Below are 11599 nucleotides of genomic sequence, written 5' to 3' on the forward strand. Positions count from 1 at the left end.
ACAGCCGTAACCTGATCTAAATCCAGACTGAAACTCAGACAGGATATTGTAGGTCTCCTGGTAGTTGGTCAATTGCTTGTTAACAAATGTCTCCAACACTTTTGATAAACACGGTAATATAGAGATTGGCCGATAACAATTAGGGTCCGTCTGATCTCCTCCTTTAAAGAGAGGGCGTACTAAAGCTGTTTTCCACGCTTGTGGAAAGTCGGCAGTGTGTAAAGACAAATTAAAAAGATCTGCAATTGGTTTTGCAATTATAGGAGCGCCTATCCTGGCAAAGAACGGGGCACTTCACCAACTGATATAACCTGCAAGGAAAAGCTCTGAGTTGGGCTCAGAGATCTCGTGGGATCCTTAGAGTGTAAAGAAAAGGATGACTTGGGGGATAACTGAGTGTAGGAAGTACTAGGGATGCAGGGAAAGTTACCAGCTTCAGGAATTCACAAAATGTTGGTTAAAAATGTTAACCATATGCACCTTATCAGTGATGATAAGGCCATTTACACTCACTAAGAGAAAACTGTTCTTTAAAAAAGTTCATTTTTGCTTTGCGGACTGCTTGTGTGGCCTTATTCCTGAGCCTTTTAAAGGCAAGGTAGTCAGCAGGAGACTTGGATATATGTGTCTCGCTTTTATCCTCATTTGCTTAAAAGGGGCACGTTTGTTGACAACAGCACTAAAAATATTATAAAAGTTTAAAACGTTTATATTGCTGGCAAAAATCTCTATAAAACGTAAAATTACATTCTTTTAATAAAAAGACCCCACCGTAAGAAGTGCTTTCAGTAAAAAAAAATTAAAACAAAGGTCCCAACGCTGCTGATTTTTTGTTAAAGTGTGGAGAAAATGTAGTAATAATAATATTAATGATAATAATAATAAAAATAATACAAATAATAATAGTAATAATAACAACAACCAAATCTGTTATATTATTTTAAATATTAGGTATAAACAGAGTCATTTTGTCATTTATGTATATAATTCAGACATTGCACGCATAATGTTTTCTAACAACAGTAAATGTAATGTGGAGTAACATGTTTAGGTTGTAAAGTCACCTTTAGATTTAACCAATAATAAGCTGAAGTACAGGAGAAAATTATTAGTTCTAAGTTATTATAGGGTGGGTAGGCTTTAATTTATTTTAGCAACTGTCACACCCCCCCACCCCCCCAATGTCAAACCCAATTCTACGCTGTTGAATCTCTGAATATACTTTCTGTATATTCTCTGATTCAGTCGGACTCAGATAGTACACTGCTACAAACCCACAATAAATACCCTTTACTACCAGTTGTATATCAGTTTCTGTTGTGGTTCTTTTATTTGGCTAGAAACATTTAACGCTTAGTTCCATAAGCTGAACTGTGAAGCAGACTTTTATTTTGAAACCGCCCAAACTCTGAGTATCAGCGCTAGGCTCCACCCTCCTCAGTTCTCTCTGAATCTTGGAGAGGAGAGGTGGGTGTTTACACTGCTCTTTCTAAAACACAGTTTAAAAGTAGTTTACGTGCTTATAATGCAGTAAGTTAGTTAGTTAGTGTTATTTTAGTACTGAGAGGAAGATACTGAGGGTTGTGTGTTTAGTTATTTTGTGTAGAGAGTGTTTTAATTAGTACAGCTGACTCATTGGAGTTAATGGATGCGCAGCTAAAAGTTAAGCTAAAGTGGTTGCTTTTTATATCTCACAGCCGCTTATGTGTTTGTGTAGTGTGTGTGTGTGTGTGTGTGTGTGTGTGTAGTGTGTAGTGTGTGTGTGTGTAGTATGTGTTTGTGGAGTGTGTGTGTGTAGTGTGTGTGTGTGTTTATGGTACAGATAATTTACTCTATGCGGTGTTGCTACTCTTCTGCACAGGAAGGAAAATAAAACTCCAGATTTTGACAGTTTTCCAATTCCTTTGATCAAAACGCAGATTGTATCAAGACTCAAGGGAAGAGACAGAGACACACATCAGCTACAACTGAACGTTTCTGTGAGCGTTTATCTCCTGCCGTGACAATGAGTGGAAGATGTTCAAAAGAAAAAAAGGAGCAGTCGGGTGGAGGATTGTCGAAGTGTGAAAGATTTTTGATGGGTGGAGGATGGTCAGAAGAACAAAAGGAGCAGTTTGCTGCTGAGCTTTTCCAGTCTGTCCAGGGGACTTCAGTGATACCTGATATTGGTATTGACGACTCCATACTGAAGTACTCGGGACTGGACTCGGCCTCTGCTCTGGACGACTACTCTTCTCAGCTTATAGACCTGATCATTAAGGGTTCAGGCTACCTGAAGGACCTGGGTTCCTCTTTATCCAGTTTCAGCATCGTCCCGAATGCTGTTGGGCTCGGAGCTCTGGTCATCTCCATACTCCTGGAAACCTTCATGATTAGTCTAAAGAAGACCGAAGATGAAGCGGATGTGTCGGGAATGATGCGGCGGGTGTTCGCTGAAGAAAAGGCCTCGGATGTCCGAGACACCATGTCTGAGTACATCAAACGCTTTGGTTTAAAAATGCACAATCCTGAAGAGCTGCTGTACGAAACTAAGCGCTTGGAGGAACAGCTCAGCAACGGGCTGACCCGGCTCAGGAACTCCATGCTCCACGATAACCAAATCAGCACACGCTCAATGAAGCACTGGACCAACGGCGCAGCGTTCCACCTGCAGATGTTCATCCACAAGGCCCGGATGGAGGTGGCGAAAAGAGGGAGTTCCAGTTCTGAGCTCGACAGGCAGGTGCTCTCAGTCGGAGAACTGGCCGATCAGTACTGAAACGACATGAAAAACCTTCTAACCAAGTATGAGGCTTACAAACGTTCTACCATCAAAACCAGCACAACAAGAATGGTCCGTTTTGAACAGAAGGGTGAATTTGCATACACGAAATTTAGACATTTAGATTCAGAGTTAAAGACGGAAGCTGGGTTTGAAAATGATCAAGATCAGGGCCGCTACAAAAGAAACCTAGAAGACACCTATCAGAACTACATGTTTGAGAACTGGAATCTGCTTAAAGAGCTCAGGGAGTATTTCCCCTCCATCAAAAAAAACCTTCAAGAGACGATAAAGCAGAACACGACCTTTTCCATCGAGAAGTTCTTACCTGATAGAACGATATCAGGTAAATGATAGAACAGATAACTGAATGTAACTGTAATTACGGCCTATGATTAGCTTAATAATCCAGCAGAGTTGATCCTGGTCTTTGTGTGGTGAGCTGTAGTGAGGACACTTAATTTGTCCTCAGACTCAGTATACCTGTAGTTCTGCCTCAGTTTAGCTTATTTTACCTTATTTACAACTTTATTTAACCCTTTACTTTGCAGTATCTGGCCCAATTCAATTTTGGAAATCTTTTTTTTAATTTTATTAAGTTTTAATGGAAAACAGCCAAACTTAATAAAACTAATCTTTCCAGGACTTTTAGCTTTCTGTTGATTTTTCATGGTGGGTATATTTGGCTGTTTTGTATTATGTTAATCTGTGATTTAAATACTTTAATTAATTGTGAAATGGACAATATTGTTTGTGAATCGCATAAAAATGTGTTTTTCTTTCAAAAAGAGGGAAGTTTGCAATGATCCTAAACATTTGAGTGGTAGTTTATTCCAGCTCCAGCTGCCTTCATATCATTTACTCATCCTTACGGAGAGAGAGAGAGAGAGAGAGAGAGAGAGAGAGACACACAGAGAGACACAGAGAGAGACAGAGAGACAGACAGAGAGACAGAAAGAGAGAGACAGTCACTCTAAATCTCTTGGATCCAGTCCACTGAACTCTGATTCCATTGGACTAAGATAGTACACTGCTACGAACCCAAAATAAATACCCCTTACTACCACTTTTATATTTGGTTGTTTTGTATTATGTTAATCTGTGATTTAAATACTGAATGTATGTCTCTATTAATGTACTCATTTATTTGCTTATTTGCATATATACTACATTTTACCCCAGATCTTCCGTCCTGATGTTACACGCATGAAAAAAAGAACAATAAAGTGCTGAAAATCCAAGTTTGGACACACCTCTTCTCACTCAGTGTGTTTTCTTTCTTTTGTGATTTTGTACATTTAATATTGAAGACTATATTAAAGCTCTACAGGAACACATGCAGAATTATTTATTAAACAAAAAGTGTTAAAAATAATGTTTTCTACTTTAGATTCTTCTAAATAATATCAGATGTATGTTTGAGTTCAGATCTGCAGACTCTTGATGAGATTTTAATCTCAGTATCTTCATGATTTAGAGTCACCTGGAATAGTTTTCTCAGAGTCTTGAAGGAAGGAGTTCCTGAAGGTGCTGAACAATAGCTGCTGCTTTTCCTTCAAGCTGTGTTTTTCTTCAAGGGGTGTTGCTAGCTTTTGACTGTAATACAATACAGGAAACATAGGGGGCCGCTCTATAATGCTCTATAATGTTCATATAATCCACATGCTCATTCTGACAGACTGTAATACACTACAGGAAGCGTAGGGGGCGCTCTATAATGCTCTATAATGTTCATATGATCCACAGTCTCATTCTGACAGACTGTAATACACTACAGGAAGTGTAGGTGGGGCTCTATAATGCTCTATAATGTTCATATGATCCACACTAACATTCTGACACTTTAATACACTACAGGAAGCGTAGGGGGCTCTATAACGCTCTATAATGTTCATATGATCCACACGCTCATTCTGACAGACTGTAATACACTACAGGAAGCGTAGGGGGCGCTCTATAATGTTCATATGATCCACACTAACTTTCTGACGGACTGTAATACACTACAGGAAGCGTAGGGGGCGCTCTATAATGCTCTTTAATGTTCATATGATCCACACTAACATTCTGACGGACTGTAATACACTACAGGAAGCGTAGGGGGCGCTCTATAATGTTCATATGATCCACACGCTCATTCTGACAGACTGTAATACACTACAGGAAGCGTAGGGGGCGCTCTATAATGTTCATATGATCCACACGCTCATTCTGACAGACTGTAATACACTACAGGAAGCGTAGGGGGCGCTCTATAATGTTCATATGATCCACACTAACTTTCTGACGGACTGTAATACACTACAGGAAGCGTAGGGGGCGCTCTATAATGCTCTTTAATGTTCATATGATCCACACTAACATTCTGACGGACTGTAATACACTACAGGAAGTCTAGGGGGGGGCTCTATAATGCTCTATAATGTTCATATGATCCACACACACATTCTGAAGCTACATGAAGTTTGGGGGTGTGTAGTGATGATCTAATCTGAAGCTACATGAAGTTTGAAGAGGGTACAGAGAGAGAGAGACAGGGAGAACCCTGCAGAACCGACAGAGAGAGAGACAGCTCCACCCACCGACCCGGACCTGGATCCAGATACCGCCATCTGCAGTGTAAAGTGTGAACAGGTGTGAACGGGATCATTGCCCACCAGAACATGTATAATAACCGCAACACCACACCGTCCACCAGCCCTGCCAGAACATACGCATTAAACGCAATACCACACCGTCCACATTGCCCAGTAGAACATATAATATAATAGAACATGTATAATAACCGCAACACCACACCGTCCACCAGCCCTGCCAGAACATGCAATATCTGTAATACCACACCGTCCTCCGTCCATATTAACCACGTCACCGCCCACCAGAACATGTAACCGCATTACCACACCATCCACCATTCCTTGCCGGAAAATATAAAGACTGCAATACCACATCGTCCACCCCCCTGCCAGAACACAGAATAACCATGATACTTATGTTCTAGATAAGCTGTGAGCATGAGCCGTAGGTTTTTCACTCTTTCACTCTAGATAGGATGAGAATGTGAACAGCAGTGGCTCTAGTTCCTCTGGAATTTGCTTTAAATAAAATAAAGCACATTTTTATATTAAATACATTTTTTTGCATTTTCTTAAAGAATAAAATCTTAAACAAATCACAGATTAAATTTTTGTGTAAAATTTTGGACACCAAAATTTGCTCCATATGAATACTTTTTCACGTCACACTTTTCAGATTTTTATTTGATTAAAATTGTGAGAACCACGTATCATTTTTATTCCACTTCACAATGATGAGCTACTTTGTGTTGGTTTATCACTTAAAATCTCAATAAAATACATTTAATTTGTGGTTGTAAGGTGAAAAAATGTGAAACAAGTTCAGGGGGTATGAATACTTTTGCAAGCCACTGTATACAGGTGTGTAGAGACCAGTTAGTAATTTAGAGAGGGGAAAATCTCTATTCCAAGATAGTGATTAGAATTAACGATAGGATCTTTAAACCTTATAACCAGAGAAAAATATCAAATGATCAAAAAGTGTTCAGATATGAACAGTCAAGGGATTTGGTTTATTCAATAATAATCATCTGCATAAATTAATATACATTTATCTGTATAGTTATTTAATTCAGTGTTGATTGATGGAAAGTGTGTGCCAGAAGTTCTAGAGATGAAGCAAATAGCAAAGAAACATTGCAAAAATAACACATTGCACAAATATGTATATATATATATATATATATATACACACACGTGAAAAATAAAGCAAAATGAGCACTACAATACTACAATACAACTCAGCATTAACATTTTCCTCTGGATTCACTTAAAGTTTCAGTTTCATTCTTACCTGAATTGCATAAATTCTGTCTGATTCACTCTGATTAGAAAAAGAGAGAAAACAGCAGCTTTATTCACTAATAAATGCAGATAGAAATCATATCAGCTTTACTGCTCATATTTAATCAACACGGATGGAAGCGCCAAAAAGAAGCTTCTCAAATGATCAGACGCCAACAATTCCCACTGAGTAATAAAACTGAAGAACTGGAATAAGCTGATCTCAGACCGACTTTCAGAGGAAGCTGCGGTGTCCAGAAAAAAACCTTTTATTAAACCATTACATTCATTAACTAAACATTATGTAATTTCAGGTGGAAATTGGTAAAAATAGGCTTGGAGCTTAAGAGGTTAAGCATGCAAGCATGGTAATTGGCTAATTGGTGGGCTTTGAGCTTCTGTTAGTTACATCAAAGCCCCAATGAAAAGCTGAAAAGCTGAAAACAACAGGCTGGTAAATTGTGTTTAAAGAGGTTTAAAACATTAAAAGACATGTTTACCACACAATACCATATTCAGTACACGTTTATACAATAATAAAACACAAATTGTAGACTGATGCTGGTATTTAAAAACTTTCCAATCAGGAATCTGCTCTCACTGGGTAGATTCAGCTAAACCAGCTCTCCTATTGGTGTCCTATTCAATGGTAGAACTGAAGATCGTCAGATTAAACATCAACACAACTAGGAACCAACAAATCACATTCTGATTTACAATGGGTTTGGTTGTTCTAGAGCATGAGCAGTGAGCGTGGTGTATCTCTTGATCCTAGTTTCTACAAATTAGCTATAGATATGAAGAAGTAAGCAATGAAGCACTGTTGTAAGTCGCTCTGGATAAGGGCGTATGCTAAATACCTTAAATATAAAAGTAAATGTAAATGCTATTCTCATTATATATATATTTCTCAGCATTTGTACACATTTGTACATTTACTTCCGCAGTTCTGTTCTAATCATATATTTACCTTAGTAGTGCCACTCTAATCATACATTTACCTCAACATTTGTACAATAATCATACATTTACCTCAGCAGACATACTCTAATCATGTATTAATCTCAGCATTCACACTCTAATAATACATTTACCTCAGCAGACATACTCTAATCATGTATTAATCTCAGCATTCACACTCTAATAATACATTTACCTCAGCAGTTGTACACTACTTATGCATTTACCTTATTGGTCATACACTAATCATTCATTACCTTAGCAGTGCCACTCTAAACATAAATTTGCCTCAGCATTTGTACACCTTTCAACAACACTTTTAAAATATTGCTGAACATTCATGTAGATTTCTCTGCTAATTGGCTACTAGATGGAAACTATGCTGTCTTGTTTTGTGTCCATATGAAGACATTCTAAAATCTGACTAAACAATCTGAAGACAGACTAACCAGTTCATGTGACATTTACCACAATAGTGCTCCTCTAATCATGTGTTAACCCCATAAGTTACACTCTAATCATTCATTTACCTCAGCATTCACACTCTAATCATACCTTTACGTTAGCACATAGAAACCTGAAAATCAACAGTGGGTAGGAAAAGCTCATTCAGTGCTGGAGGAAGAAACCCTGTGAGGAACCAAGATTCAAATAAAAAGTCACCCATCCTCCTGCTAAGACTAAATATTTAATAAATTAAGGTTAGTAAATAATATTAACATCTTAGTTTACTTTTTCCTTTTTTACCTTATATTTTGTATACCTTATCTTATTTCTCAGGCAAATGTCCAGTAATTGTGTAAACAGCTGTACAGTCAGGATGCATTTTTAGGGAACGTGGAGGTGAGGACCACACACTTTTCTGTTTGTTTGTTTGTTTACAGTCATAAATTGCCATTTTCTCATTGGCTAGGTCTATTTCAAAAAGTAAAGGAAGTTCATTATTTTTATATGAATGTAAGTTCAAAAGAAGATCTTTAAATTCTATTCAATAAATGCTAATTATTTGTTTGTAAACTCTTAGTGACACTTCTTTTAATCTTTCAAATATTATTTATCAGTGTGATATCAAAGTAATTATGTACCAGTTTTTTATCATGGTTTTTATTATGTTGTATGTATTTATTGTATTTAAATATTAATAAAGTTAATGTAGATACTAGTTTTTGTGAAACTGAAAATGTTGAGCATAAAATGCAATTTATATTGTTTGTTATGTTACATTGTGATGCAAATCATTATAGTTACACATTTCAGGATGTTCCCGGACCATTATATCTGTGAAGTTGCAGTCTATCCCTTCAACAACACTTTTTAAAAATATTGCTGAACATTCATATAGATTTATTTGATAACAGGCCACTAGATGGAGACTATGCTGTGTTGTTTTGTGATCATATGAAGACACACCTGAGACACACCTGAAAACATTCTAAAATCTGAGTAAACAATCTGAAACCAGACTAACCAGTTCATGTGACTCTCTCTATAATTTGATCAAACACCCTCCTAAAAACTCTCTGTTAATGAAGAAATACTTTCAGTTGATGAAGAGACGCTGCGTACCAACACACAGGATTGATTTTACTGCAGAATCCAGAAATATAAAGGTAGGATTAATATTTTGATTAACTTTAAATTGTCTTATTTTCTATGATTTAAAAAAAATAATAATAATTCTAATACAGTGAGTTTGATCTTGTAATCTTGTTGAAGTTTGTACTTTAAATTATACAAGACAGAAATGCAGCAGGTTTTCAGAAGGTTTTTCCACGTTGCAAAAGGTTCATCCAAAAAAGCTGCATCATTGTTTTGCACAGGGATTCTGTGTTTAGCCTTTAATTAGCCAGATTTGTATTCATCTAATTATTTCCCTTTTACCTTAAAAAGTCATTGATTTATATTGATTTATGTCTGTTATCAAACCCCAGAACCTACTAATCTAACCAGCACAGCACCATCCATCTGTTATTAAACCCCAGAACCTACTAATCTAACCAGCACAGCACCATCCATCTGTTATCAAACCCCAGAACCTACTAATCTAACCAGCACAGCACCATCCATCTGTTATCAAACCCCAGAACCTACTAATCTAACCAGCACAGCACCATCCATCTGTTATCAAACCCCAGAACCTACTAATCTAACCAGCACAGCACCATCCATCTGTTATCAAACCCCAGAACCTACTAATCTAACCAGCACAGCTCCATCCATCTGTTATTAAACCCCAGAACCTACTAATCTAACCAGCACAGCACCATCCATCTGTTATCAAACCCCAGAACCTACTAATCTAACCAGCACAGCTCCATCCATCTGTTATCAAACCCCAGAACCTACTAATCTAACCAGCACAGCACCATCCATCTGTTATCAAACCCCAGAACCTACTAATCTAACCAGCACAGCTCCATCCATCTGTTATCAAACCCCAGAACCTACTAATCTAACCAGCACAGCTCCATCCATCTGTTATTAAACCCCAGAACCTACTAATCTAACCAGCACAGCACCATCCATCTGTTATCAAACCCCAGAACCTACTAATCTAACCAGCACAGCTCCATCCATCTGTTATCAAACCCCAGAACCTACTAATCTAACCAGCACAGCACCATCCATCTGTTATTAAACCCCAGAACCTACTAATCTAACCAGCACAGCTCCATCCATCTGTTATCAAACCCCAGAACCTACTAATCTAACCAGCACAGCACCATCCATCTGTTATCAAACCCCAGAACCTACTAATCTAACCAGCACAGCACCATCCATCTGTTATTAAACCCCAGAACCTACTAATCTAACCAGCACAGCACCATCCATCTGTTATCAAACCCCAGAACCTACTAATCTAACCAGCACAGCTCCATCCATCTGTTATTAAATGCCAGAATCTACAGTTCTCTCCACATCAGTGGATCCTCCTGGTGGGTTAAAACAGTCTCTTAACTGGATCCATTTGGGCTCTACAGCTTTATTAAAGACAGGAACAGGAAGTCAGTAAACAGAACAACACTCCCACTCACTAATGTCCCCGGGGTTATGGTGATGAGGTGAACTGTCTTTATCACATAATAATATGATATGAGTATGATGTCTGTACATTAATCTGATCTGAAGGTAGATGTTAGCACTGTACGTCTGTTGAGAGCTTCAGCTAAAAGTGCTGTATTTCAGAATGCTGAGGTGAACAGAGGTTTTTAATAAAAGTTCATACTGGTTATCATGTTTCTCTACTTCCCCCCAAGTCCATTTCACTCTGGATTTCTCTTTAAATGCTGATATTTCTCTGTAGTTTTGGGAAGGAGACAGTAATGATGCTGTAGATTGGGGGTTTAGTCTTTTTAAATGAGTATATTTTAATGTGCTGAGTAAGTGTTTAATGAAGAGCTTTAGCAGGAAACAGGAGCAGCTGTGCGTGTGAGAGAGATTTAATTCATATTTCTACATAAATAAATAGTTTTTAACCTATGAACTCGACAGCAGTGATGCTGTGTTTGCGTTGCTAAATAAAACCACTGATACTGTACATCACCAGCCTTTGTTTAAAATAGTAAATTATGAGAGGAAACTGGTACCAAACTTGGTACAATGAATCATTTGCATTCAAAAATATATGTTGCAGATTAATCACATGCAGTAGCACTTTACTCACAGCACTGGTTAAAAAAATTTACTTTAATGAGTTTCTCCTTTCACTCAGTAAATTTCAACATCAAAGACCTTCTATTGCTCAACAGCTCACACTGCTGCTATAGGATTCAGTACTTTAACCACAATAATGATGATTAAATGAGACTAAAATGTAGTCTGGCAGGTTTTTATCCTTCCAGGGAAAAGAATAAACATTTAAGTTATGAGACTAAAATGTAATCCAGGAGGTTTTTCTTCTTATAGTGAAAAGATCAAAGTTAAGTGCCTGGGGTGTGGGTGTGTGTGAATTAGTGTGTATAGAAGTGTAATAGTGTGTGTATGTATAAATGAGTGTACAGTATGGTATAACACATAG

At 37.6% G+C, this 11599-nt stretch overlaps 1 protein-coding gene across 1 annotated transcript; it reads left to right on the top strand.

Moving 5' to 3' along the window:
* The first annotated feature begins 1436 nt into the window (after window positions 1-1436).
* Window positions 1437-4013, top strand: LOC103031894 (uncharacterized). Its single transcript, XM_049469498.1, has 2 exons — window positions 1437-1467; window positions 1920-4013. The coding sequence occupies exon 2, from the start codon at window positions 2006-2008 to the stop codon at window positions 2756-2758; it is 753 nt and encodes a 250-aa protein (XP_049325455.1). The 5' UTR covers window positions 1437-1467; window positions 1920-2005; the 3' UTR covers window positions 2759-4013.
* The last annotated feature ends 7586 nt before the right edge of the window (window positions 4014-11599 follow it).

This window comes from Astyanax mexicanus, chromosome 1 (assembly GCF_023375975.1).
Source record: "Astyanax mexicanus isolate ESR-SI-001 chromosome 1, AstMex3_surface, whole genome shotgun sequence".
NCBI lineage: Eukaryota > Metazoa > Chordata > Actinopteri > Characiformes > Acestrorhamphidae > Astyanax > Astyanax mexicanus.

What these genes read in the sequence shown, in the direction of transcription:
- LOC103031894 (XM_049469498.1), top strand. Translation starts at nt 2,006, where the DNA reads ATGAGTGGAAGATGTTCAAAAGAAAAAAAGGAGCAGTCGGGTGGAGGA.